Below are 25,785 nucleotides of genomic sequence, written 5' to 3'. Positions count from 1 at the left end.
CAAGGCAGAGAAGAGCGATCCCAATGTTGCTAGCAGCAGCCGATGTCGCCCCATGTTACCGAAACAAAGAAGATGTTAAATATCGTTTCACGTGTGCCTTCCTTTAACTGGAAAGTACCTTTCAAGATTGGAAAACACAGTGAAGTGTCTGGAAGCTCTAGTCTGCTGGGCATGTGTTTTGATTCTTGCACTGTGTAAAGCAGTCTTGTGGTTTTCAGAAGGAACTAGAAAATGTGGCTATCTGTCCAGCCTTGTGTGATGCAGTACTCTGTGGCCGTTGATGGGGTTTAATTTAAAAGAGAAAAAAAGAAGTAAAGTACAAAAGGTGAAGTTGCTTTTATGTTTTTGCTTATAGCATCAGTACTCTGTCAAGTGGAACCTGTGGGAAGATGGTTTGAAGCGTTTGTTAAGAGGAGAAACATAAATGTTTCTGCCTCTTTCCAGGAGCTGGAAGATGAGAAGGAGCTTTCTGAAGAGTCAGGGGATGAAGAATTGCAGCTTGAAGAATTTCCTATGTTAAAAACCCTTGATCCAAAGGACTGGAAGGTATTCAGTTGATATAGATTAGTGTTAATTATTTTTGCTGGAAATCTCCCATCAAAATTATTTGCCATTCCCAGCTGCTAAAGATGCTCTTCATCCCTTCCCACCTCCATCTGAACTGGCTTGTGTCCATTACCATGATACCTGGGTTTGTATTTTCCACACATAACTGCTTGACCAGGGGAACTCAAGCACGTCAGAGTAAGATCTTTAATGGTTGTTTTTCATTTTACTGCCTGTAAGCAGTCAAAATTTTTTCTCTCCCTATTACCACCTCCCTTACTCCGGAATTGCATTAACACTCTTAGAATCTTTATAGACAGCAATTCAATTTTCCAATAATTGAACTTTATTGGGATTCAATGCTTCAATCAAATTTAGATTAAGCTACTTGAATTTCTGTAGCAGTGGCTCAGTCTATTGATACTCCTTTATTCAGTAATTACAGTCTTTACAGCATCATTCTCTTTCTAATATTGAGGAAGCAATTTTCAAAGATGGGAAGGAAAAGTTTTTCCGCATATGCTGTGGCTTTTTAGGTTGCATTTATCAGTGTTTATTAGGATTCTGCCTTTTTTTCCCTCAGAATCAAGACCATTATGCAGTTCTTGGGCTAGGAAATATACGATACAGGGCTACTCAGAAACAAATCAAAGCAGCTCGTAAGTACTCTTCCTGCATAAGCACCTTTTCTACATGAAAACACATGCATGTCACAGACAAGCTTTTTACTTCTGAAAAGAGCCTAAAATGCCTGCTCTCTGATGTGTGTTGCCGATCAGCCTTCTAAATTCATATCACAGCTCCAAAATCCACAGGCTTAAAGCTAGGGAATTAAAAACACATCTCAGTTTTCTCGTTTTTTTGGCTTTTTTTTGTTGTGAACACATGTGAGACTAAAACTGTATATGTCTGAGTTTTTGAGCCTGCAGTCAGGCTCAGGGAAAGGCAGAGAAGAGGAACAGAATTAGCCCTGCTCTGTGTATGTCCATAGGCTGGTACTTCCAGCAGTTAGCTGCCATGTTAATGCAGTGAACATGTAAGAAGTTCACTGCTGTTACCATTCGGATCTGACTGAGCATTGCATGAGAATCACAGAATGTTAGGGGTTGGAAAAGAATTCCAGAGATCCAACCCCCTGCCCGAGCCGGATCACCTAGGGCAGGCCACACAGGAATGCATCCAGATGGGTTTGGAAAGCCTCCAGAGAAGGAGACTCCACAATCTCTTACAGAAGATGGAATGGAGCAGTAACTCTTGAATTCTCAAGTGTTCAAGTAACTAGAAGTTACTTAGACCACTGAGAAGCCTGGGTTTGTTCCTTTGGTCACTTTACCACGTGAAAGCTGTAGAGTTCCTGTGGCTGGACCCGTGGGTTATTACCAAGCCATTAAAAATGTAGTTGTGTGAGGTTAAGTTTCCTTGATGTTTGGGGAAGTCACTAGTAAAACACGATAGTGTTGGCACAGGAAACTATTGCATCAGGTGCACATTGTTTAGCAATGGAATATGTGCTAGAATAGGAGAGTGCAGCACCTGTTCTGGTGATGATGAGTGGTCTCTCTGATCTTGCTGACCAGCAGCTGGGGGCATCTTTCTTTAGGATCTGAACAGCATTCAATTATGACATGGTGGTATAGAGATGTGAGTCTTTCTCACTATCATATGCAGTGCTTTTCTCTTTTTAACAAGGATTCTGATTTGTTTCTCCAAGGGCAGGTCATTGTAACTACTCACATTGATACCTTTTCTCTGCTATACTTTAGTGAGCTAAGAAGGTACAGGTGATGTGTGCTAGCATGGCTAGAGCTTTTGGCAAAGAAGTCCCTTTAAACACTAAGGCAACCCTGGGAGTATCTTCAGTGATACTCTGCATGTGCAACTGATCTCTTAGCATTTAGGGCCTAAGCAGAGTGAGAACATGACCACAGCCATGGGTCTGAATGTCATCCATGGGGGGATGCTGTGCCCTTCTCAGGCTCATGGCTGTAGTTCACTTGATGAATTTCATCTTCATTGTGTTCAGAACTTGAGTACACAAAATACACTTGAGAACACTTTTTGTTTTTATCTTAACTACTTTGTCATTGGGGATAACAATTAAAATTGCATTAATTATTTTTCTTTATTTCATCAGTAGGATTGCGTAGGAAATTGTACACTCTTGCACAGTTACGGTCCTGAAACTGCATCATGCTTTTGAAGCTAATTGTACACTTAGAGTTACTGAAGCACTTTGCTGTGCATAATATTAGAACAAGTCCCAGAGAATGACAAATGTGGAATAGTTTCTGAATTGTGATTATTTTTGTCCCCACAAAGATGAAATTACTTTAATTCTGACACTAGTGTTAACGAAAAATCATTAATGCCTGTTTTCTTCCAGATTGTGTTGGGGTTTGGTGCTTTGGGTTGTTTTATTGTGGTTTTGGTATTTTGTTTTAAGAATCTAACTAGAGAAATATGAATTTGAATTCTTGTATTACTTTGAGAAATAAACTGTTGATGATGAAGCATTTCTAAACATAATGCATCTATGTGCTAGATAAAGCCATGGTTTTGAAACATCATCCAGACAAGAGAAAAGCTGCAGGGGAACAGATAGGAGAAGGTGATAATGATTATTTTACATGCATAACTAAAGGTAAGCAATTATTAGATACCCTCACAATCTACTCAATAATCTGAACCATCTGTAGTGCATTATTAGCCCTTTAAAAAGTTGTCAGTTACTAAAAAGCCAGAGAAATTATTTTCCATTTTTTGAAGCCTGCCTCAATAGATCAAGGTCCCACCAATGTAACTTCCCTCCGGGCAGAAGTATGGGAATGCAGCTGGTAGATACTTGTCTGCCATGGCACATGGCTACAGCATGGCAGCAGTTGCAACAGCCAGCCTATGCAAACAGCCACTAGAGGTAGCCACAGACCTGGGATCAGTTGTCCTGCTCTGAAGTGATGCCTGAAGACACCAGCAGCAGCTGAAGAATTGGCATTCTAGTTTAATCAGCCAGCAGAGCATCTGTTGATTCAGTTTCTTTGGCTGCTTTTTTTTAGTGCAGATGGATCATGCTCTTTCTGAGTGTTCTGGTTTCAGCTGGGATTAGAGTTAATTTTTTCGTGGCGGGTGGTACAGTGCTGTGTTTGGATTCAGTGTGAGGATAATGCTGATAACACCCTGATGTTCTGGCTCTGCTGGTACTGAGCAGTGCTTACATTCATTCAAGGACTTCTCAGCTTCTCACACTGCTCTGCTAGGGAGGAGGCTGGGGGCATAGAAGAAGTTGGGAAGGAACACAGCCAGAAGAGCTGCATCAGGCTGACCAGAAGCATGTCGAACATGTGTGTGTGTGTATATATATATATATATATACACACACATATAACTGCCCATGTGGCATTATGCTGAACAATAAAACTTGGGGGGGGAAGCGGGGCGGGGACCGCAACTGCTCACTGTGAGCCATTGGTCAGTGGATGGTAAGCAATTGCATTGTGTATCACTTGTATATTTTCTTAGCATTATTTCCCCCTCCTTTCCTGTCTTATTAAACTGTTCTAATCTCAACCCAAGAGGTTTACCTTTCTCTGACTCTCTTCACCCACCCACTGAAGGAAGCAGAGGAGGGAAGTGAGTGAACAGCTGTGTGGTGTTGAGCTGCCTGGACACAATCTCAGCAGAGTTCCATCACCAGCTGCAGAACTTCTGATGAATGGCTCCTGTTCCTGCCAGTTCTATCACCACACTAACTCAAGAGACTGCTTTTATTCCCTGCTTGTCTTAGAGACTGTTTTATCAATTTATCTGCAGAGATCTGGTGTAGGATAAAAGCCTGAAGATACCGTCACCAAACTGCCAGTATCTGAATCAAATTTACAATTATCAAAGTACTTCAAATATAACCCAGTTTGTGACACTAATGGTTAAATGTGTTGGTTTTCATAAACATCCTCTTACTTAGTTGTAACAGGAATGGACAGCAATGCTATTTGGTGTCACTACAATAAATATGAAACTGTACGGAATGACAGAGCAAACACCGATCTGAGAATGTTGTTTTAAATGTTTAGTAATTTTTTCTGTAACATCCCCAACTTTTCAGGAAGCCTCACTTCACTGCCATGCCTTCTGTCTGCTCACTGTCTTTCAGCTTATGAAATACTATCTGATCCCGTGAAACGACGAGCATTCAACAGCATAGATCCTACTTTTGATAACTCTGTACCTTCCAAAAGTGAAGCAAAAGAAAACTTCTTTGAAGTCTTTTCACCAGTTTTTGAAAGAAATGCCAGGTGAGCTATGTCAGCCTGCTTGGGCTGTTGCTGGAGAATCAGCCTTTGCAGACTCCAGTGGCATTGTGTTTGAAATTGATCTTAGGTGTGATTTTAAGGGATGCTGGCAGATGCATGAAATTGGTAGAAATGTAATGCAAATAAAATAGGGCATTCTCTATTATTGAATTTTACACTAATCTGAACTGTCACACTGGTGCCATTGAGCTTGGCCTGTGAGACTTAAAAAAAGTGAGGTCTGTTCTCAGCTCCATTACTTACTGTCCTTTTTGTACAGCACACTGAGTGTGTGTGCTACTGACTGAAAATTCCTTCTTTGGGATCTCCTTGTGAGGGTGGGACGATAGCTGTGTTCACCAGTTAGCTTGTTAAAAGAGAAGGTAAATGTAACAGCATTTGGTGGTTCTCTCATAAGGTATGTGAATTTTTCTGCATTTGACTCATGCTTGCCAATTAACTTTGTATCAATGCTGTCACAACAGGCCTTTATTTTACCTTTTACAGGTATGAACAAAGTGTTCCATTGGGAGACACTTTAGCACATATTCTGAACAATGTTGATTATTTGAAGTGGATCTACTGAATTTTTTTATTAAGTGTTCCAGAGATTCAGACCTGGATGTGTGGTTGTAAGATAGGTTGTTCCCTTCTCTGCTTGGAAATGGATGCTATGCCATGGAGTAAAAAATTCTAGAGACTATGGAAGGTGTCCTTCATAGAGTTAAAATGGAATGGGGGCAGAGTGTGCATCATTCCTTCATACTCCATTACAATATGTGGCAAACTTCCTACAGCCTACCAGAGAGCTGAGTTCTTCATGGGGCACCTTTTGGCCCCTTTCTGCAGGCTGCTCTACCAGGACAATGTGTGTGGAGAACTTAGTATCTACAAAGATAGCCTGAGTTCATCAGATCTCCTTGTAGGCATGCAGACTCAGGCAGGAGTTTGCTTTTCTGGGAGAGCTTCCCAGAAGTCCCAATCCAGAGGATGTTTAGAAGGAACTCTCATTTTATTCTTCTGGTGCCCCTCTGTGTTGGTGGGAGGGAGCCTCTGATGGGTGTTTTGATTTTGTGCTTACCACATGCCGTGCTGTGAGGTGAGGGTATCTGCATTGTCTCATCAATATATCCTTTTCTTTTCAGGTGGTCAAATAAGAAAAATGTTCCTAAGCTTGGGGACATGAACTCCTCCTTTGAAGAGGTGGATGCCTTCTATTCATTCTGGTAAGTCAGCTGCTACCTCGGCTTCATGCATAGCATTCAAGGACTTGCAGACCCTTTTGGTAGGTTGTTGGCTGTGGCCTGTCCTGACCCAGTAACATCACAAAATGACCCCACAGCTGTTTGGTGCCTGCCACAAACTCACCTGGCTTTCTCCTGGCTGATGCATCCACACTCTAAACTCAGAGTACCTTCTGGCAGGTCTCTGACCACAAGGGCTGTAAGCAAGCGGTGTCCATACCTCCACTAAAACCAGCAGGTGGGTGAGATCTACTAGGTATTTAAGGTCCCCTGGTTAAGGGAACTTTGCCTAGTCCAATAAAGTCAGTAGAGATTATTTTTTGACTTCTCTGCTAGATATAGATGCTTATACAAAGTTTAAATTAATTTCTCTCTCAATCCACAGGCTGCACTGTAGCTCCACTGCCTATAAGGAATGCTTAGACTATTGCACTACAGGCATTCAGAGCTGTCCTAAAGCACCCTGTCCTGCAGTGCAGATAGATGTAAATCATTACTGTCAGTAGCAGTTTGTGTTTTGACTTTGTTCAGTGGAGTTACAGTAGGTGCAGTATGATTATCACTGATGTATTACAGATTGTAAATAACAGTACAGCTTCCTGTAAACACCCAACAGGAGAAAAGACAGATTATTTGCAATAGTGATGCTATTTCCTTTTTTTTTTTTTATTTATTCACTTATGTTTTAAATATTTATTTACTTTAGGTATAATTTTGATTCCTGGAGAGAGTTTTCCTATTTAGATGAAGAGGAAAAAGAGAAAGCAGAATGGTATGTAACTAGAAAGAAATGTGACACAAGACTGAGAGACTGAAACAGCAAGAGTTTCAACTGTCTATGATATATTGTAAGTTGGAGGAAGAAAGGTAGCTGAAACTAGACTGTTAATAGTGAGGCACTTTAATAGTGAGGCATGTTCTGCCTGTGGGCTCCTCTTTGTCTTACCTGTTGTAACTGAAATAGTTCTTGCTTGCATCACAGAGGGGTTTCTCAGGTGCTTTGAAAGGTGTGTTTAAGTTCAGGCTTGTAGTTCCAGGAATTCCCAAACACAGGTTGACCCTGGAGCTAGAACAGAGAGGATGAGTAAGCAGGTACCATTTCTTTCTCCAGCTCTTCACTGAACTGTTGAAACAAGTGATACTGTCTAGAATTTAGAGATTAGTTCTGATGGCTTGATGTTAATGAAAACTGTGGATCTGTTGGTGTGGTGACAGTCACTGAATTACTCAGATCACACCGGCATTGGAAAATACATTCTATTCATATCTTTCCTACAGCTCTACACCCAGAATGTTCAAGGTAGAGCACCAGATCATTTAGTCTAGCACATACTTCACAGGGCACAGCCTTTCACTGAGTCATCCTTGTATCACAGGCATTGAACCTCTTCCTCCAATCTGAATATGTATCAATTTCATAGCTGGATTCAGTGCTTACCATGCTCTGTGGCTAAAACTTGTGCCATATCTAGGCCTGTGTCTAAGCATCTCTTCTGCTATGCCTTTTCCTGCTAATTATTTTTTTGAGCCTCTCTGGACCCAGTGTTCTCTCTCCTGTGAAGATTCTGTGAAGGTTCTGTACTCGGTTCTGTATTGCTAGTATTTTTGATTAGTGGCACAGATTAATCTCTGTGTTGCTTACTGGAAGGCTCTTGCATTATTTGCTTAGCTCTTTGTGGTTATTCTTGCCATTAGTTTCCTTTCTAAAAGCTGTCTAGACAAATGGTGTGTAGTACGCAAAACATCAGAGCTACACCTCAGCTTCTGCTCAGATGGGTGTGATTCTTGTTACTCCTCCTTGCCAAAGGTGGTGGTGGTGTCAGTTTAAACTTTCAGTCTGCACACAGTGTGTTTTTCTGTATTTGGTTGTGTGGCTGAGGATGCAGACCGCCACTGAAAAATGTGCCTCTGTGCTGACAGCACTGACAAACATTTTCAGAGTTAGCCAGTTTTAATCTGTTTGACGTGAGCTGTATGGCAGTGGAGTGACTCTGCAGGATTTTACCCCAGGATTTTACTTCATACAAAATGTTGTTTCTGTGCAGGTGGGTTACTTGGCATCGCAGAATCATGACCTGCATTCTGTTAAATGATTCTACTGCTGCCCTTTAATTAAACTGTATAGCAGCATCTCCATTGTTTTGTTTGTGTTTAATGTTAGGTCAGCAAGTGGATTGCATTTAGAAAACTCAAGTCCATGATCTCTCCCTGCAGTGGTAGATAAGCAGTTTGTTTTGTCAGGTTGATGTCATTGTGTGAATGCTCAACACTTGGACATGAGCTTAGGGCCTGCAACTTCTTGAAGTCTGTTTTTGAAGTATTCAGAGAAGTGCATCTGTGTGGAGAAACATTTCTTTCAAGTTTGCTGTTCAATTTCTGTAGGGTGTGAGCACTGAAGTAACTCTGCTGTCCTTTTTCAGTCGAGATGAAAGGAGGTGGATTGAAAAGCAGAACAGAGCTGCCAGAGCATTGAGAAAAAAAGAAGAAATGAACAGAATTAGGACACTTGTTGGTGAGCATGCAAACTGCTGGCTTTTAGAGATTTGTTAGCTAACAGTGGAAAGCTCCTGGTTTTCTTCTGGACAATGCATCCTTTCTTCTACCAGATAATGCCTACAGCTGTGATCCCAGGATAAAGAAATTCAAGGAAGAAGAAAAGGCAAAGAAAGAAGCAGAGAAGAAAGCAAAGGTAGAAGCAAAACGAAAAGAACAGGAGGCAAAAGAAAAAGTAAGTGAATACTTTATTTGGGTTGAAATACCCTGCTGCAGCTTCTTGGTGGTGTCACAAAGTGCTGTTAGAATTATGTTGGGGCTCAGAGATGTGTTGTCTTTGATCCCTCTGCCACAGGCAATGCAAGACTTGTCAGTCTTTTGGGAATGAGGTGAAAACAGAGCATGGGTCTGAAACAAGAAACGTTCTAAAACTGAGTTCTGATGTTGCATGCACTCCTCTGTTCCCTTCTCTGCCCTGTTGTCCTTCTTCATAATGTGGATACAGCTGCTTGCCTTGTGTGTATGGCTGGCAGGCATGAAACACTTGGAGGTAACATAACAGCCCTGATTAATGTTACCAGTTTGGAAAAGACAGCTCTGAAAACAGGTAGCAGGAATGAAATGGAATGTAAGGTGCTAAAAAGTGACTATAAAAGCCAATACTGCAGCACTGCAAGATCTTCTGTTAATGAAGCAGGAGCAAATGCTGGACCACTGCCCTTTTCCAAATTTAACTCTTGGGGCAGGCATAGGAAATTTCATACAGAAGTCAGGATTTATAAACTAGGAGTCCTCATAGTGAATATTTGAATGAATGCCAAGTGGTTTATGTTCTACCTCCTCCCTCAGAATTTCTGACAAACCAACCCCAACCAAACCCTACCAAGCCCAGGAGCAGTACAGTGTAATATTCAGTGGCTGAGTGACCCCATAACAGAGTCACTTTGCTGAGGGGATTTTGTTTGCTTATTTTTTAATTGTTTTTCCTTCTAATTGCAGCAGCGGCAAGCAGAATTAGAAGCAGCACGGTTAGCAAAAGAAAAGGAGGAAGAAGAAGTTAGGCAACAAGCATTGGTAGCAAAAAAGGAAAAAGAGATACAGAAAAAAGCTATCAAGAAAGAAAGGCAAAAGCTGAGAACAACATGCAAGGTATTTAAATATGATTATAGTGAAATGGAGGTTAGATCAGTGAAATCACTGCTTGGTCAGGCCTGAGCGTGTGCTTACTGGTGCTTGTGGCTCAAGCTGGGTATGGGAAGTGGGTTTGCTAAAAAGCAAAAGGCTAAAACACAGACTTCATGTGTTTGAGTTATGGGTAAAACTGACCAAACAGGTCCAGACACAGCAGTGGCTGAAGAATGCGTTGTCTGAAGGGACAGGGCAACCAAGTTCCAAGAACTTTGCAGAACGTGTATTTCTGCTTCCAGAACTGGAATTACTTTTCTGATAATGAGGCAGATTGTGTTAAGATGATGGAGGAGGTGGAAAAGCTTTGTGATCGTCTTGAGCTAGCAAGGTAAGCCCTGCTGCTACTGCTTCTGCTGGTTTTGACCCCCCCTCTTCCTGCCGGCTCTCTGTTGTAACTCAGTAATTTGTTTTTAGTCTGCAATGCTTGAATGAAGCACTTACATCCACCACAAAGGAAGGAGGAAAGGCGGCTGTAGTAAAACAGGTAATTATGCTGAGTGTCAAATCAAGATACTAGTAACCTGCTTGGTGAAACCCACAGCACCAAATCCAAGTCAGATCCAACACAGCTGCTGTGGAACCCTCCCTGTGAAACACAAAGACCTGAGGTTCAGAGTCCCAAGGCAAACTTAGCTCAGCTTCCTTTTACACAGTGCAGTTCATGGCTAGTGAAATATCAGGGCCAGCTGAGGAAAAAGATGCATTTTTTAATTAATAAAGAACATAAAATCTACCCTTTGTACAGCACGTACAGGAATTTAGTGTTGCCAACACGGAGTAGGGATTACCCAAAGGGGCAAGGGGGGCAGCATTAACCTATTCAATTATGCAAGGAAAATCTTGCTCTAGGATCTATGACCTAGGGCTAGATCCACAAAAGGACTTAAGTGCTGAAGCTGTAGCCCCTGTAAGGGCAGGGGGTTGGATACCAAAGTACGTGAAAAACAAGATGCTTGAGATCCAAGATTTACAAAAATCAGCAAGGATCTGCCTAAATCTGCCAGCAGGGAAAAGCCATTTGGACAGACATGGCTGAGCCCACATCCTGCAGAATGAATAAAGTGTTTTTCCTCATCTGCTTTGGAGTCACAGCTATGAACTTCCTTTCTTGGTGGGGAAGATGGTCTGTCCCAACTCAGGGTCAGGTTTACTCATCAGACGAGAGTCAAATCCCTTGTGTTCCACTGGGGGCTGAATCCAGTCTCCAGGAGTGTTCCATACAATCATCTTTTGGTGTCTATTAAAACTTCCACTTTGAATTAATAACAAATACCTACTAAATAACTTCCCTCTGGGCAGGAGGATTTTACAATGAGACAGAGAGTGAGAAACCTATTGTAGGTGTCCTGCCAACAGGTGTAAGTGCCCAGATTTGGTTTTCCACTATTGCCAGGGTTGGACTGGGCATACTCAGAAGCAGATGTGTTAAAGATCTTTCACAGCAGTCTCAAGCTGTGATTACAGTTCACAAAGATGGGCAATGGATAACTTAAGTACAGCTGAATTGCTTTTAACAAACAACACATGGCCATCCAACCCTGAGGAAGCACTTAGTAACTAAAAGATGGGTTGTTGCAGTTAATGCTAACTTAATACAATCATAGTAACTGAGAATTTTTGACATAACCAGGCTCAGGTAGCAGCTAGGCTGGAAGGTTTGGGAATCAACATGGAAATTTAACTGCCTTCACTAATGATACTTTTGTGGATCTGTCCTGTAAAGTGTTAGTCTGAACATTCACACCAGATTCAGGTTTGCCTTAGCCCTGGGATTGTCCATTTAATTTCCTAGAGAACTTGTGATGGATTCCTGCTGTAGCTCCAAATCTGAGATGGCTGCATTTATGCACGGGATGGAGAACAGTAAGAATGGAGCAGATAAGCTCCTCCATTTCCTTATGCGTAACATACAGAACAGAAACACAACACAGTTGAAGGCCAAAGGCAGTCCCAGAGAGGGGTTATGTCACTGCACAATGTGTACATCAATAATGTTTGTTTGCAACCCTTCAGATAGAAGAAATAAATGAACAAATAAGGCGAGAGAAGGAAGAGGCAGAAGCTCGAATGCGCCAAGCAGCAAAGAGTTCAGAAAAGTCAACCACTGGTGGTGGAGGGGGAAGCAAAAACTGGCCCGAAGATGATTCGCAGTTGTTAATTAAAGCTGTGAACCTCTTCCCAGCAGGGACTAACTCAAGGTACTTCAGGTTTGGTGTTAAAAGCCCTGCTAAGGATTTGTAATTAAATAATAGGCATCATACAACTTACTTTAAGCCCACCTTAAGGATGATGTCAGCAGGAGGACTCCCTCCTTTTCCTTGACTCTTCAAGCAGCCTGTGATTTGTCTTCTCTTAGTGTGATGATCTGTGTCAGTGGAGTTAGTTCTGGCCCTCTCCCTTATTTCCCCTCAGTCTGGGCCTCAGTCTACCAGCTAAGACTGTGCTGAGGTGCTTGTTTGCACAGGGCTTGCTACAGGATAGGCTCCAGTGATTAAAGAGAACAAAACCACAACAGTGCCCATGATGCAGGTGGATAGGACTACCAGTGTGTGAATGTGAGGCAGTGAATGAATGTGAGGCTGGTTCCTGCTCTACATAGTAGGAGGAAAACAGCTAGAGAGAGATGAGTTAAGTGTCCCAGGTCTCTTTAGGGGAGAGGCAGGGGAGAAGAGAAAGGCTGGGCTCACTGGCACTCAGCTTGCTAATAAGCATCAAGAATGGGAGCATGTCTGAAATCTTGCTCTTTCCCAGGAGTGAAATACCATCTTCCACTGGAGGTGTTAGATCTATGAATCCTTGTTGCAGATTTGAATGCTGACATGCAAAAAACAAGCTGTCATACTCCATGAAGGTGACACCAGTACCTGTTCCTGCACTGCAGCTCAGCAGTCAAGAGCACTCACTGAGAGCAGACCCAGCTCTCAGCCTGCTCCCTGCACTGGTGTAAATATTCCCTTCATTTTCTAACAATGCACTAGGAATAATTTTGGGGCTGGGGCTGTTCCAGGTATTTCCTTTTGAAGCCTCTTTACCTGATGTTTAGGTATTCCTTCTGGGGGCAGAGGAAACAGGGTTAGTAACTTCTCAGCCTTTCAGTGCAGCCTGCAGTATTTAATGTCTGAGGTGTTCATCAACAGCTGCACAGAATGCTGACAAGCCAGCACTTGACACACCTACATTCTACCCCATCCTTTCTCTGTACCAGGAGCCACATTCACCCAGGCTGACTGAATTCTTAAGGGACACTTGGTGACTTGAAAGCATTCCAGAATAGTTGCCATAAGAGTTTGTATTTGTGTGTGATTAAACTTAAGTTAGGTAATGTGCTGGTTTACCCTTTCCATTCTTGTTTTAGGTGGGAAGTTATTGCCAATTACATGAACTTGCACTCTACTACTGGAATAAAACGGACAGCAAAAGATGTCATCAATAAAGCAAAGAGTCTCCAAAAGCTTGGTACCTCTATTACCTTACTTTTGAAATATGATGGACTGTATGCTTGAATTCCTTTGACCAGCATTGTGTTTGTTAGGAGAAAATCCTCTATCCCCAAAAGAAATGAGTTCTGGAGCATTTATTTATGTGGCTCTTTACTTTCAGCCTAATGGCTGTTGTGTGAGTCACCACTTCTGGAATTCTCTTCATCTAACTTGATGCACAGATGTCTAGGCCACAGGTGTTGTCTGAGCTCCTTTAGGCAGCTCTCTGCCAGGGAAGGCATCCAAATAAATGAAATTAAGGAAGCTATAGTTTAAAAAGATTCAGTACCAGGAGTAAGGCACCTAAATTAACGTGACTTATCTCTTCTTGTGGTAAATGGAACCTAGAGAGCTCTGGAATCAGCTCTCAAGGAAAATCAACATGTTCTTCTATAGAGAAAACCAGAGTTTTTAAGAAGCTTCTCCATTCCAAACTGCAGACCTGCACAGTATGTTTCCCAGTGTCTCTGCCCTCTGACATGCTCAATACCCTGGGTAATGTCTCAGATTTATGCCACAGCCCTTACTTGGGAGAATAATCCCTCTGGATTTCACTGAAGTTGCAGATTCAGGCTTAAGTTTATATGGAGAAAGGATCCATTTGAGAAGTAAAAAGCAGGACAGGGGTTAGAGAGCTGACATTTGGAGCAAAGTTCATCGGACCCTGAAAGTATTTTGTGTTTTTTTAACTACCAACCCCTTCACCATCATTTTAAAGGAAGAAAGAACCTGTGTGGATTTATTATTGTAAACTAATAATGACTACAAAATGGTCTTATGATTGCATCTGGCTTTGATTTTGTTGCAATAATGATTCTGTTCAATGTCTGTTCCTCACAGACCCTCATCAAAAGGATGACATCAATAAGAAAGCCTTTGACAAATTTAAAAAGGAACATGGTGTGGTGCCTCAGATGGACAGCGCTGCCCCCTCAGAACGGTTTGAAGGTAAAAGTTTGTTTATGAACAAACTGAGTAGCTTACAAACTCATGTAGCACTTGAAGTGATTCAGGCTCTGCTACGGGGTTAAGGGCTTTTGCTACACACAGGACTTCACAGGACAGCTGCAATGAGCTAACACCCAGCTGACAAGAGATGTTGCTTTCTCTGGGCTCTATATAAAGATCCCATGGGCCGCTTGTCCAGTCAGTTTCCAGTCAGTTTTCTTTCAGGTTTTCAGTAGGGGGAAGCCCTTAGATCAGACTTTAATATCCCAGAACTGCAAGTACTTTAAATCAATTGAATCATTTCTACAGTATCTTTATAGGCTTATCTCAAAGAGTTCTTACTAAATAGTTATTTTTTGATTCTTACTGTCCATTTTTGCATTTAAAAACAGGATCACCTTTAGATTCATCTCCTTGGACTACAGAAGAACAAAAGCTTTTAGAACAAGCACTGAAGACTTACCCAGTAAATACTCCTGAAAGATGGGAGAAAATAGCAGCAGCTGTTCCAGGACGGTCAAAAAAAGACTGCATGAAGCGATACAAGGTAAGGCACCACCTCCCCTCCTCCAGGCTTGGCATTAGCCCAGGTCTTTTAGAATCTTTTGCTTTCCCTACCAAGACGGTACCCAACAACAGCAAGCTAGCACAAGAGGGAGCCATATGGAAAAAGGGTTTGGTTTTGTTGGGTTTTTTTGGGGTAACTCAGCCCCAGCAGAGTCATAAGGTCTAGGTTTTCCTCAGTGAAAGTAGTGGTTCTGAAAGCTGGAAAAGAAACTCTCATGGAATCTGTCTTATACTCTGACAGCAATTTCTTGTAGATGATAAAGTCCTGTCCCTAGCCTCTTGTAGGGGAAGTAGATGAGCACTGGCCTTCCATTAGTGTATTCGTTTGTAAGATCAATTGTTGTGAGGTCTTAAGCTGTCTGAATTCCTCACTCGGTGAGAGCTAGAGTGTTTCAGGTGAATGTATATAGGGTTCAAAACCAGAGCATTGTTAACAAGTTCCACAAAAAAAAGACAAGTTGCTTGTTTTTTTTTTCTCCCAACTCTCTAGGAACTCGTTGAAATGGTCAAGGCAAAGAAAGCAGCTCAAGAGCAAGTGCTGAATGCTACTAAAGCCAAGAAATGACTCTTCTGACAATCTTTGTTTTATAATAAAAATGCAAATACTGTATATGTTTCCGTTCCTTCCTTAATTACACAGACACACAGGCCTGGCTCCTTTTTCAGCTTTAATCTTCTCAAGGCCTTTGAGTTGCAGAAATGCACTTAAAGAGGGCTGTAGGTGCCGGGGTTTGGAGTCTTAAAGCTCAGCCACACTGCACATCCTTGTCCGTCACGACTCATGGAGTCAATGCATGCCACTGCAGATTTTGGTGTATTCTGGCAGCTGCTCAACTGGACCTAGAAGTTAAAGAAAGTTGGCCATGACACAGGCTAAACTGATACTTCTTGGTGTGGAGGGGTGATGGGAAACTTAAATGACATACCCACGGCAGCAACTGCAGGATGCTTATCACAGATGTACTTTGTGCACACTTCTCTAATAGTCTGGGCATCAATAGCCTAAAAGGGGTAAAGAGAGACCTTTGTTACCACTGCTAAAGGGCTAGGAGCCAGTGATCCAATGCTGTACAACCAGGGGAAGAGGCAACAAAACAGTTGACAATCTTCTGTGTTGGAAACGCTAACTGCTGCATTGTTACTCCTCTTGTCAGAGCCCAATTTAAAAGCTGCAATGTGACTGCCACTTACTTCAATTCTTGCCTCCAGTTCTGGAATGGGGATCCGACGCTTGTAACACAGCATTTGTCTTCCAATGTCTTCACAGATTGGTGTGGACCCTAACACAGGGGAAAACATGCTTCAGCTCTCAGCATACAATTCCACTAAGAATAAAAACCTCTCATGAGTCTCACCATCCAGTTGTAGCAGCATGTTTGTCTTGAGAAGGTTTTTTGCTCGAGCTACTTCATTTTCAGTAACACTTGTGCAAAGTCTTACCCTAGAAGGCAGTTAAAATGCAAAGTTATTAAATAATGGTAACCTGTAGCACATAAGTGTGCCTGTAGTGCATACACATTAGTACACCTACCAGGCACATCTTTTCTATAGATATGGCTGGCAGAGGAACTTGGGATGGAAAGAGCCATAGGATGGAAAGCAGCAGTGTAAGAGCAGGGTGCTTTGGAAGCACACCAATCTAGCCCAGAGCAAGTTATCCCCCTTAGAACAGCTGTATTGCATTGTATTACATGAACCTTTTGAGCCAAGGGTAGCCCACACTTGCAATCTTGAGAACAGATGTTTCTAAGCTAGTAGGAACCAAACAATTAGAGATAATTAGCCTGGAAGGCAATCTATTCAGCTCTGGTGAGATAATTACTCACCACACTGCCTAAGGAACATTTCACTAGGACAGGGGGCATGCGTTAGGTACCTTAATACGTTATTATCAACAGGAATGGTTCCTATCTTCCCTGCTGCTAAAGAGCAGCAAACACAGATAGAATAAAGCCATTTTTCTCCAGGAGCTGTACACAGGCCTCATAGAACAATGGTACTGAGGAGAAATGATCTCGGTGATTAAAGAAACTCCTCAGTGTCAAGTTTTCTTTCAACTTCACCCACTTTAAATCAGTGCTCTTAAAATACATCTCTTAACTGCATCTGCAGTTGAAGCACTACAGCAGCAATTCACATTTAAGCCTCTGATGAATTAATATTACCTAGAATTCCAGGTTTCAAGATAGCACACCTCATGTGGGATCATTTCCCCGTGTACTCACTAGAACTCCGTGTAACCACTGGGTGGTATGGCATGGGGGCCAGCTACTGCAGAGTGGGGAGTTGCTAATGGCTTTTGTAGGTGACGGCACCTACATTATTCTCATTCATTAACACACTTCTAGATGTCAAACATGCAGTTCACAGGTACTCTATACTGACTTAGCAGTGCCCTAAAAGGCCTGACAGTTTCCTAACTCCTGCCACCTGCAAGTCAAACACTGACTGCTGGACTTCCCTGTGTAAGGATGGCTGTCATGTTACAGTCAGGAGTCATTCTTCCAGGGCAGGAAAAGAAAAACAAACCTAAACCTTACACTCTTTACTCCACACAAAGGAGCTGTAAACTGTCTGCTGGAACTCTGCATTCAGTAACAAGGTTTAGAACTTGATGCATTTGTTTTTTCCAGGCAAGCCTAAGTAGAGAAACAAAAATGTTCTCTTCAAATTCAGATTCAGAGAGTGCACTGGGTTGGAAGGCACCCTCCCAGGTCATCTTGTCCAACCCCCTGCAGTCAGCAGGGACACCTCCAACTTGATCAGGCTGCACAGGGCCACATATAGTCTGATCTTGAATGTCTGCAGGGATGGGGCCTCAACCACCTGCAACCTGTTCCAGTATTTTATCACCCTTACTGTGCAGAACTCCCTCCTGATGTCCAGCCTAAATCTACCCTATCCCAGTTTCAAATCATTACCCCTCATCCTATCACCACAAGCCCTTCTAAACAGTCCCTCCCCAGCCTTCCTGTAGGTCCCCTTCAAATATCGAAATGTAGCTCTAAGGTCTCCCTGGAACCTTGACTTCTCCAGGCTGAACAGCCCCAACTCTCTAGGCCTGTCCTCATTATCTCAGCCTGTCCTCTCAGCCTCACTTTTTTTTTTTTTTTTAATCCCGTCCCTCCACTGAAAAGCAACCTTTCTTAGAGAAAGAGGTGTCAGCTTACCATTCCCTCTGAACAAAGTGCACCATGTCCTGTATGGTGGATGGCTCACAGACCATATAGAGTCCCCACAGTCCTGTGTCAGTGTAGCAGGTGTTGAAGGATTGGAAACTGTGACACAGGTTACCCTGGCAGGCAACCTGACCAAGCTTACTGGATAGATTCTGCTGAGGCAAAAGAACAATACATTTGTTTAGGAAGTTTTCTGGAAGCCTATTAGGCACCTCCATGGTCTCCTGTTTTCATTCCAACAATGAAAACATGCAGCAGTATCACAGGCTCCAGCAGAAGCTATGAGGTTCATTACCAGCTCTTCATCTCAACAGTTTCTTCCCTTGCATGTAAGCTCACATTTCCAAATACCAGCCTAGACTGAAGCCAAAATCATACAGCTATTCAGGTTCAAGATAGGGACAGTTACCAATCCCCACAGGCTCTGACGGCATAAGGGCATAAAACATCCTCCTTCCCTTAAGGGCTGGGAGACCTCAAGTCACCTCTTGAAGTGGTTTAGAACCACTTCCTAAGGCCTTCCTAGCTCTTGGGCAACAAATTCTCTCTGTGAGAGATCCCCTTCTCCTGCTCCAAAAAAAGGACCTTCAGAAACAGCCATAAAGTAGCAGTAGCACCATCACAGAGGTTTGAATGGTTCTGCATTGGCAGTACCCAAGTCAGAGAGCTCTCAGCAGCCTGAGGAGGAGCAGGAAGGTGCTGGCAGGTAGACTCACCACGCCTCCTCCGAAGGAGCGATCCCAGTTCCCTATCAGAGTGTTTGCCACCATGAGTGGGATGGTATCTGGGTGTGACCAGCCAGCTGCTTCCACAGCGATGGCAATGTGTGCCAAGGGCATCTTGTCATCTCTGACACGGATCTGTGGGAACACAGGAAAGCAGCTGCACTTCAGCCTCCGCAAGATAATGTAGACAGGAGACAGACTTTTCCATCATGTCTGGGTTATAAAATATGCACCCAGAGAACCAAAACTTAAAGCATATGAAACTTTATTTCACATGGCCTTTAACTAATCTTCCCTGTGGCAATTTCAAAGCAGCTCACCAACAGCAAGCCCAGTGCCACATACACAGAGAGGGCCTTACAAGCCATTTTACAAGAAGCAGCAGCAAGAAAAGCTGCTGACTTTACAAAATCCAAATAGAGCTGGGGGGAGAACACAGATGCCTCAGTTCTCTGCCATACCCTTTAAATTAGGGATTCCCAACCAGTGAAAATGCTCCAACACCCTAGGTAAGGGGATAAATGCAAAGTAGCAGCAGGGGTAAGGGAGGTATTCCTCCAGGAACTGATGAAGCAGAAAAAGCAGCAGCAGTGAGGCTTATCCAAGAAAGGTTGGAAAGTACTGCTTGGGAAAGCAGCTATTCCACTGCCCTCAGTGGGGGCAAGAAATCTTTTAATCTGCTGAGTCTGTGAGCAAGAAACTCTCTCTTCAGCAGAGAGCACATCAGTTGTGCTCAGAAGGGATATAAGGGCCAGCTCAAAAAGCCATCTGACAGCTTACCTCACTACCAGTGAAGGTACAAGGTGGCAGGGGTGGCAGTCCTCCTTCTGGAGCAGATGGCAAGTTACCAAAGTGGCACTTCGCTAGGTCAAGTAGCTCATCATGAGAGACTCCTGAACAAAAATATTTCACAGACTTCGTAATGTTATTCTGTAAACAGTTAATTTAAATTGCTGTGCAGTTTAAAGACTCGACCAAGCAGTAATTCCCCATTCTAATTCCTCACTTTTAGATTCCTCACCCCTCTCTTATACAGAGTAAAATCATCATGATCAGTCTCTTTGTTGTCAGTAGTCTTCTGTTAATACTACACCAAATCAAGCTGTTTGCTCTCAGTTTCAAGCCTTGATGCTCTTTCCCTCTGCTTTCCTTGCTACTCCCCTTTTCACACTGAACCCCTTCTAGATCACTCTTTTCCTGCCCTCATTGAAGAATGACCTTGTCCTCCAATTCATTTCTAGTTACCAGCTGAAGAAGGTTTTCGGAATGTTACTGAGGAGAAAAGGGAACAAAAGCCCAAAGGACATGAAGGCACAAAACACAGAGGGCTAACAATGAATTTCCAGGACCTACTGGTCATTCATTATGTAGTTCCCAGACACTTAAAAGACCATGCCTTTAAGCAGTTTCACATGACCCAGGGTGAACATCTCATACGAACCTCCAGCAGCAGCCAGGACCATTCTGGGTCCTTTGTAGTGTGTTGTTATGTATTCCACCAAGTCATTACGGTTTATGGATCTAGAAACAGTCAAGGAAACATCACTGCTGTGTCAGCAAAGTCTATTAGAGTAAAAAGATAAATGTATAGAACAAAGCAGTATCAAAATAATTTTAAATTCTGATAATGCACAGAACTATGGAGGGAGGCAGAAACCTAAAATAAGGCTGACTTCCTAAAAAATAAATAGGAACTTGACACATTTTGCTTTTTAAGGCTCTTCTAGCTTCCCTGAGAAGAAGTGAGAATTGCAGCTCAGTGAGGTGCAGACTAATGATCTCACACTAATCTGAAAACAGCACACTTAGCAGTCTTCTGGTCTGCACTGCTATGAACACCTGCTGGAAGAGCAGTGCAAACATAGGTTTATTTATGATAACGGCCAACACCCAACTGGTGCCAAAAAGGATCATTGCCAATGTGCATTCCAAAGATGCATTTCTAACAAACAGGAGAAAAAGATGGCAAATAATGAAGACATGGAGCAGACATGGAGCAGACATTTTAAGTTTACACACTCTCTGATGCCTGCATCCAGGCAAACTAAGGCAATAAGGGAATTCTTGTTACAGCCATACCCAACGCAATTTCATCTACCTTCCAGGGTAACAGTGAAAACTGATACTCTTCCCTGCATCTTCAGTTGAGTCTTTCCAACATAGAAAAGTTATCACACAATGAATGACAGCCACAAAACTGGACATACTTTATGTTTTCAGTGGGTCCCAAAATCGTCCGTCCTAGGGCTGTCTTCTGATAGGCTGTGGCATGAAGGTAATCAAAAACAACTTCTTGTAAATTGGTCTCAACTTCTTGCATTTCTCGAAGTATAACTCCTCGCTCACGCTCAATCTCTGCTTCTCCCAAGGTACTGTTCTGAATTATGTCAGCAAGAATTTCCACAGCTAATTGAAAACAGAGATGGGAATTGAAAGTGTGTTTCAGACTGCCAGAAAAATCTGGTTCTGAAAGTAGAACCCACTCCAAAGACCAAGTGACCCAAAATCTGCTATTAAGATTTGCAAGGATATGAAAGACTTGCTCTGCAGAAAGGGAAAAGTCCAAAGAGTATTTTTGTTAGGGAATTTAAAGAAAAAAGGATATCAAATACCAGCTTCCCTTTTAGCACTCTCCTTTCCACACCTGCATTCTGACATAACTGTGATGTTCAGGAAAGGACTTTTTGCCTGGCAAGAAAGGAACTGTTAATCCTGCACATGCATGATTCAATGTTGTCCCATCAAGAGTTGGGCAAGCATTTAATTCTCTGCTGCTTTTCTGATGAATGAAAGCAGTTACCTCTTGGTAAGTCTTTTGAAAAGGCCTTGGCATAATAGACAGTTTGTTCTCTGGATGTATACGCATTCAGATGAGCTCCCATGTTCTCAATTTCTAGTTCAAGGTCTAACTGAGACCTCTTCTTTGTTCCCTGAAATAAAACAGTAAGAAAATCAAACTAGACCCTTTAATTCACCTACTTCATTATTACTCCTTGTCTGGTGAAGTCAGGGTCAAGAGAAAGGAAGACTTCTGGAAAGGAAACTGGCATACCAATCTCTCTGAGCTTCAACTGGATGTAAATCTTACTGTGCTATCAAATAAAAATTAAAAGCTGGCAAAAGGGGGGGTGAGCATCTTCTAAGACTACTATGAGAAGTTAAAAGTGACCTGTGTTGCTCATCTATAGTTGTGTATCATCCACACAGAACTAAGACTTCAGTTTCCTCTTCTAATGGAAACCAAAGCCTAGGTTGTCCAGGTTGGGTTTTTTTCTCCTTTCTCCTTGATTTGGAAAATTTAGTTCTACAATTCTGACAAAGTTCTTATCATTGATCTTTAAAGATAAATAACTTCCACATCAACACTCATACTGACCTTGAAAGCCATATGCTCAAGGAAGTGAGCAGTTCCATTGTTCTTGTCATTTTCATACCTGCTTCCAGCATCAATCCAAAGTCCAACCTCATTGAAAAAAACAAAAGTAATTTTACCAGCTAACAGGGCAGAGTTGCCAGTATTGTGTACTCGCTACACTTAGCTTTCCCAGTCCTACTTTTAAATGGCTTTTTCCTTAAACAAAGCAAGTTTTCAAGAAAAAAGGAAAATTTTGATCCTCTCAAACAACCTAATAAAAAAATAATTTATAAAAGCCTTAAAACCTAAGATAGAAAATAGAAGTCTTAAGAAAAATTGTTAACAAACACTGAAAGAACACCATCTAGTTCCACAAGGAAATGAACATACATGAAGAGTCACAAAACCCCCTTCCCTTTACAAGTTACTTACTGTGCATGTTGAGAGTCCAGAGTCTTCAGAAGCTACTTGCAAGCCATTTTCTAGAGGACTCACTCTAGTTTCTGGAACATTTAAGATTACTTCTGTTGCTGCTTTGGAAGCTCTGAGCCTACCTGTTCCAATATGCACACACTGTAAGGAAAAACCATCAGTCACACTCAGATTACATCCAAGGGTGCTCTTCTGAAAAGTGTATTCTTGACCTTAAACGATAAGTTTGTGGATCTTTTTTAAAGCACGTGTTTAAAAAAGGGAAAAAAATGAGCAAGGTTTATTCACCACTACTTCACATCAGGGAAGGATTAGCCTGACTCAGCAGGAAAAATATGAAGTTAACTAAACCAGAGAAGACTGCAGGTGCCTCCCTCCAGCCAGATGATCTGACAGAAAAGTACATTAATACCATCAGCCAGACACTCTGAGAGTCACACCTGTTTCCCAGTTCTGCCAGCAAGAACCTGCAGGATCTTGAATATCCTTTAAGAGCTGGAATTCTTTTGGGTACCTGCTTTCTAAAGTGAAGTGAGATATAGTCCAAGGGCTGTGTCCAAGACTGCAAATTATAGCTCAGAACAGGGGCAGATATCGGAATCACCACCTTTTATACAATCACCTGGCAGTGAAAGCACATTAAATCAGAATGGGGTAGAAAAGACAGGAAAATGGAGTTTAAAATTATTTATTGCACTTCTTCAATGTCAACAGATTGTAGTATGTATCCCAAATGTGTACTTCAAGCAATAAGCTATTCCAAAATTTCAAATGTATGAAATAAACAAAGATTTCCCTCACATGACTGCCCTAAACATGACAGTACAAATTCCAGCTTTCACCCACTCTTATCCTGGAATATCAACAGGCTAGATCTCTCAAAACTTCCCTATCTTAGGATCACAGGACGATTGAAGTTTGAAGTGACCTTGGGAGGTTTCCAGTCAAACCTCCTGCTCCAAGCAGGATCAATCTGATAAGACTAGTTTGCTCAGAGCTTCTGTGAATGAAAATCTACAATGATGATAAGTTGCATGGCCTCTCTGAGCAGCCTGCCTCACAGCTTGATTGCATATGGGAAAAAATGGTTTCCATACAGCCATTTTTTTCTCTCATTTCTATTTATGCACATTGCCTCTCATTCTGCCACCATGCCCCACTATAAAAAGCCTGACTGTGTCTTCCTGACAACCTCATAAGTACTAAACAGTCTGCCATTAGGTCCAACCAAAGCTGTGTCTTCTCTAGACTGAACAAGGCCCAAACTCTCAGCCTCTCCTCACAGGACACATGCTCCAACCCACAGCCATTTCTGCTGAACACACATTCCAGGTCACTGATGTCCTCCTTACACTGAGAAGCCCCAAACCCCCTGCCATTACTTTAACCACCTGCCAAGTGCAAACTAATCACTGTATTTGATCTGCTTCGTTCCCATTTGCTCGGCCCAGGCTGCTGCCAGCCTGCTCTGCGGCTGTCCTGTACCCTGAGGCCTCTTCCACACAGCTGGGTCAGTTGCCAGCCTGGGCCGTTGCAAGGTACCATTTTCATTGCTAGTCTGCACTACAGAAAAGGAAAAAACCGTGTTCGAAAACAAAATTTTTCCTTCTATTTTCAGAAGGAAAAGCTTAGGCTTCAAACTGTGAGGACAGGGAAAATGACAGAAATGGAGAGCTCTAAGTTCACCTCTTCAGGCAACCTCCATTTAGCCATGAGAAAAGGAGGGTTTACACTTTCTCGGAGCTCTCCTGGGGTGAGCACAGCAGGCCCCGTGCCAAGCTAGAGGCTGTTACTGCCCCTCGCTAAGGCATCGCTCTAAGCCAGTGCTGCACTGCTCCCTCTCGCAGACTCCGAGCCAACCCCGACTCCTCGCTACCACGGCGGACAATGAAAGGTAACAGCGGACCCAGGGAATAAACGCTGCTGCCCGGGTCACCCGGGCTTGTCACCAGAGAACAGTGTCCAGCCGAGGGGTGACGCGGAGGAGGGACGCCACCGGCCCCTCGGCCTGACAGAGCCTACAACTCCCGCCATACACCGCAGCAGGTTGCCCGTCCAGCGCCTGCACTGCGACTACAACTTCCAGCGTGCACCGCGCCCCCCGGCCTCCACTACGCCCGCCCCCATTGCAGCAGCCTCAGCACCCGCGTAGGAAGCCGCCGCGGCACTGGGCCTCTCCGCAACTCTCTCCCCTTTCCCGCTCGGTCGCCTACCCGGTCCCCCACGTTGGACGCCCGCACAAGCCGAGTACACCAAGGCAGGACAAGCCGCCGAGCCGCTAACCGAGCAGTAGACGCAGCCATCTTGGTGAGCGGGCTGTCGAGCCGGCAGCGGAGTTCCGGTGGACAGTGCGCAGGCACGGAGGCAGCTCCGCCCCGCCGCCACCGGCCTGTCAGGTTGAAGCACGCCTTGGCTTTGGCTCCGCCGTCCTCTGGCGGTGATCGGGGATGTAGTGGTACGTTCCCAGCTCTAGCGGCACTTCTCAGAAGGGCCCTGACCCTTTGGGGAGGAAGCATCAACGCCGGAGCCTCCACCAAGGCCCAGCGGCATGTGTCCAGTAGTGGGAGTGAAGCCCAGAGTTTGATCCGAGCTGTGTGAAGTTGGTATGCCTCACAAAGGCCCCTTCTGCCGTGCGTACTTTCACTGGGATACTCCCAAACTATTTCAGACCTCACTAATTATAAACTGCGTAAGAGGCCTAGGTTTTAATCGCCCTACTCCACAGAACAGTGCAGTTAAGGAAAGTGAGTTTTCCTCTCCATAAACCCTTGACAGTTTCAGTAGCCACAAAGTCCTGTGTTTCTTCAGTTAGTTTGTGAGCTGCCGTGGTGAGAGCTTACCACTCACTGGTGTTCTTTTGGCCATGTGTTGTTGCCTGCAGTAGTGCATGGCAGAGCGCTGGAATAGGCCATCTTAACAGAGCTAGGTGCTGTGTTTCCTTCAAGACAGACCCACACTAACGGGGCAAATCCTGAAACTGTAACAATATTATAATAAATTAAGGTCTTGTTTTAAGAAGTGTATTCAGTATCTAAACTGATGGACTGTCACAGTCAAGAAGGCTTCATCTACACATTAAAATCAGTGTTCTACCAAAGCCAGCTGTCAGGAGAACTGCCCACACCAGTGCTGGTGAACTGCCTCAGCTCCCAGTACAGGACAGTGCTGTGCAAACTGTCGGCTGAGAACAGCCCTTCCCAGCTGCCAGGGGCTGGGAATAGGCTTGCAGGAGTGGTACATGACAGGAGCCACATTCAAGCTGGGAAAAGTTCTGGGAATGTACCAGCAGAGGCAACCTCAGAGGCAACTTGGCAAGCAGTGCTAAAGATTGTTCCTGAGCATG

General features: G+C 43.3%; 2 protein-coding genes across 3 annotated transcripts; one reads left to right on the top strand and one right to left on the bottom strand.

The window, feature by feature from the left end:
• The first annotated feature begins 498 nt into the window (after positions 1-498).
• DNAJC2 (DnaJ heat shock protein family (Hsp40) member C2) lies at positions 499-15,373 on the top strand. Of its 2 annotated transcripts, XM_054399958.1 has the most exons (16): positions 499-546; positions 1,130-1,205; positions 3,089-3,187; positions 4,694-4,835; positions 5,978-6,058; positions 6,783-6,848; positions 8,497-8,588; positions 8,683-8,804; positions 9,569-9,718; positions 9,997-10,085; positions 10,172-10,241; positions 11,771-11,955; positions 13,113-13,213; positions 14,077-14,184; positions 14,577-14,731; positions 15,242-15,373. In XM_054399958.1, the coding sequence occupies exons 1-16, from the start codon at positions 514-516 to the stop codon at positions 15,314-15,316; spliced, it is 1,644 nt and encodes a 547-aa protein (XP_054255933.1). In that variant the 5' UTR covers positions 499-513; the 3' UTR covers positions 15,317-15,373. The 2 variants fall into 2 exon arrangements, with proteins under 2 accessions (XP_054255933.1, XP_054255934.1); XM_054399959.1 differs by lacking the exons at positions 9,997-10,085; positions 10,172-10,241.
• PMPCB (peptidase, mitochondrial processing subunit beta) lies at positions 15,365-24,745 on the bottom strand. Its single transcript, XM_054399960.1, has 13 exons — positions 24,656-24,745; positions 22,443-22,583; positions 22,032-22,118; positions 21,456-21,585; positions 20,863-21,061; positions 20,097-20,176; positions 19,436-19,548; positions 18,647-18,790; positions 17,922-18,082; positions 16,107-16,192; positions 15,943-16,031; positions 15,678-15,753; positions 15,365-15,591 (listed from the first exon to the last, which is right to left on the bottom strand). The coding sequence occupies exons 1-13, from the start codon at positions 24,743-24,745 to the stop codon at positions 15,539-15,541; spliced, it is 1,449 nt and encodes a 482-aa protein (XP_054255935.1). The 3' UTR covers positions 15,365-15,538.
• Between the last annotated feature and the right edge of the window lie 1,040 nt (positions 24,746-25,785).

Source organism: Indicator indicator, chromosome 3, assembly GCF_027791375.1.
Source record: "Indicator indicator isolate 239-I01 chromosome 3, UM_Iind_1.1, whole genome shotgun sequence".
Classification (NCBI taxonomy): Eukaryota; Metazoa; Chordata; class Aves; order Piciformes; family Indicatoridae; genus Indicator; species Indicator indicator.
Note: the sequence above shows the minus strand (reverse complement) of the source record. Positions and strands in the feature narration are given on the sequence as shown.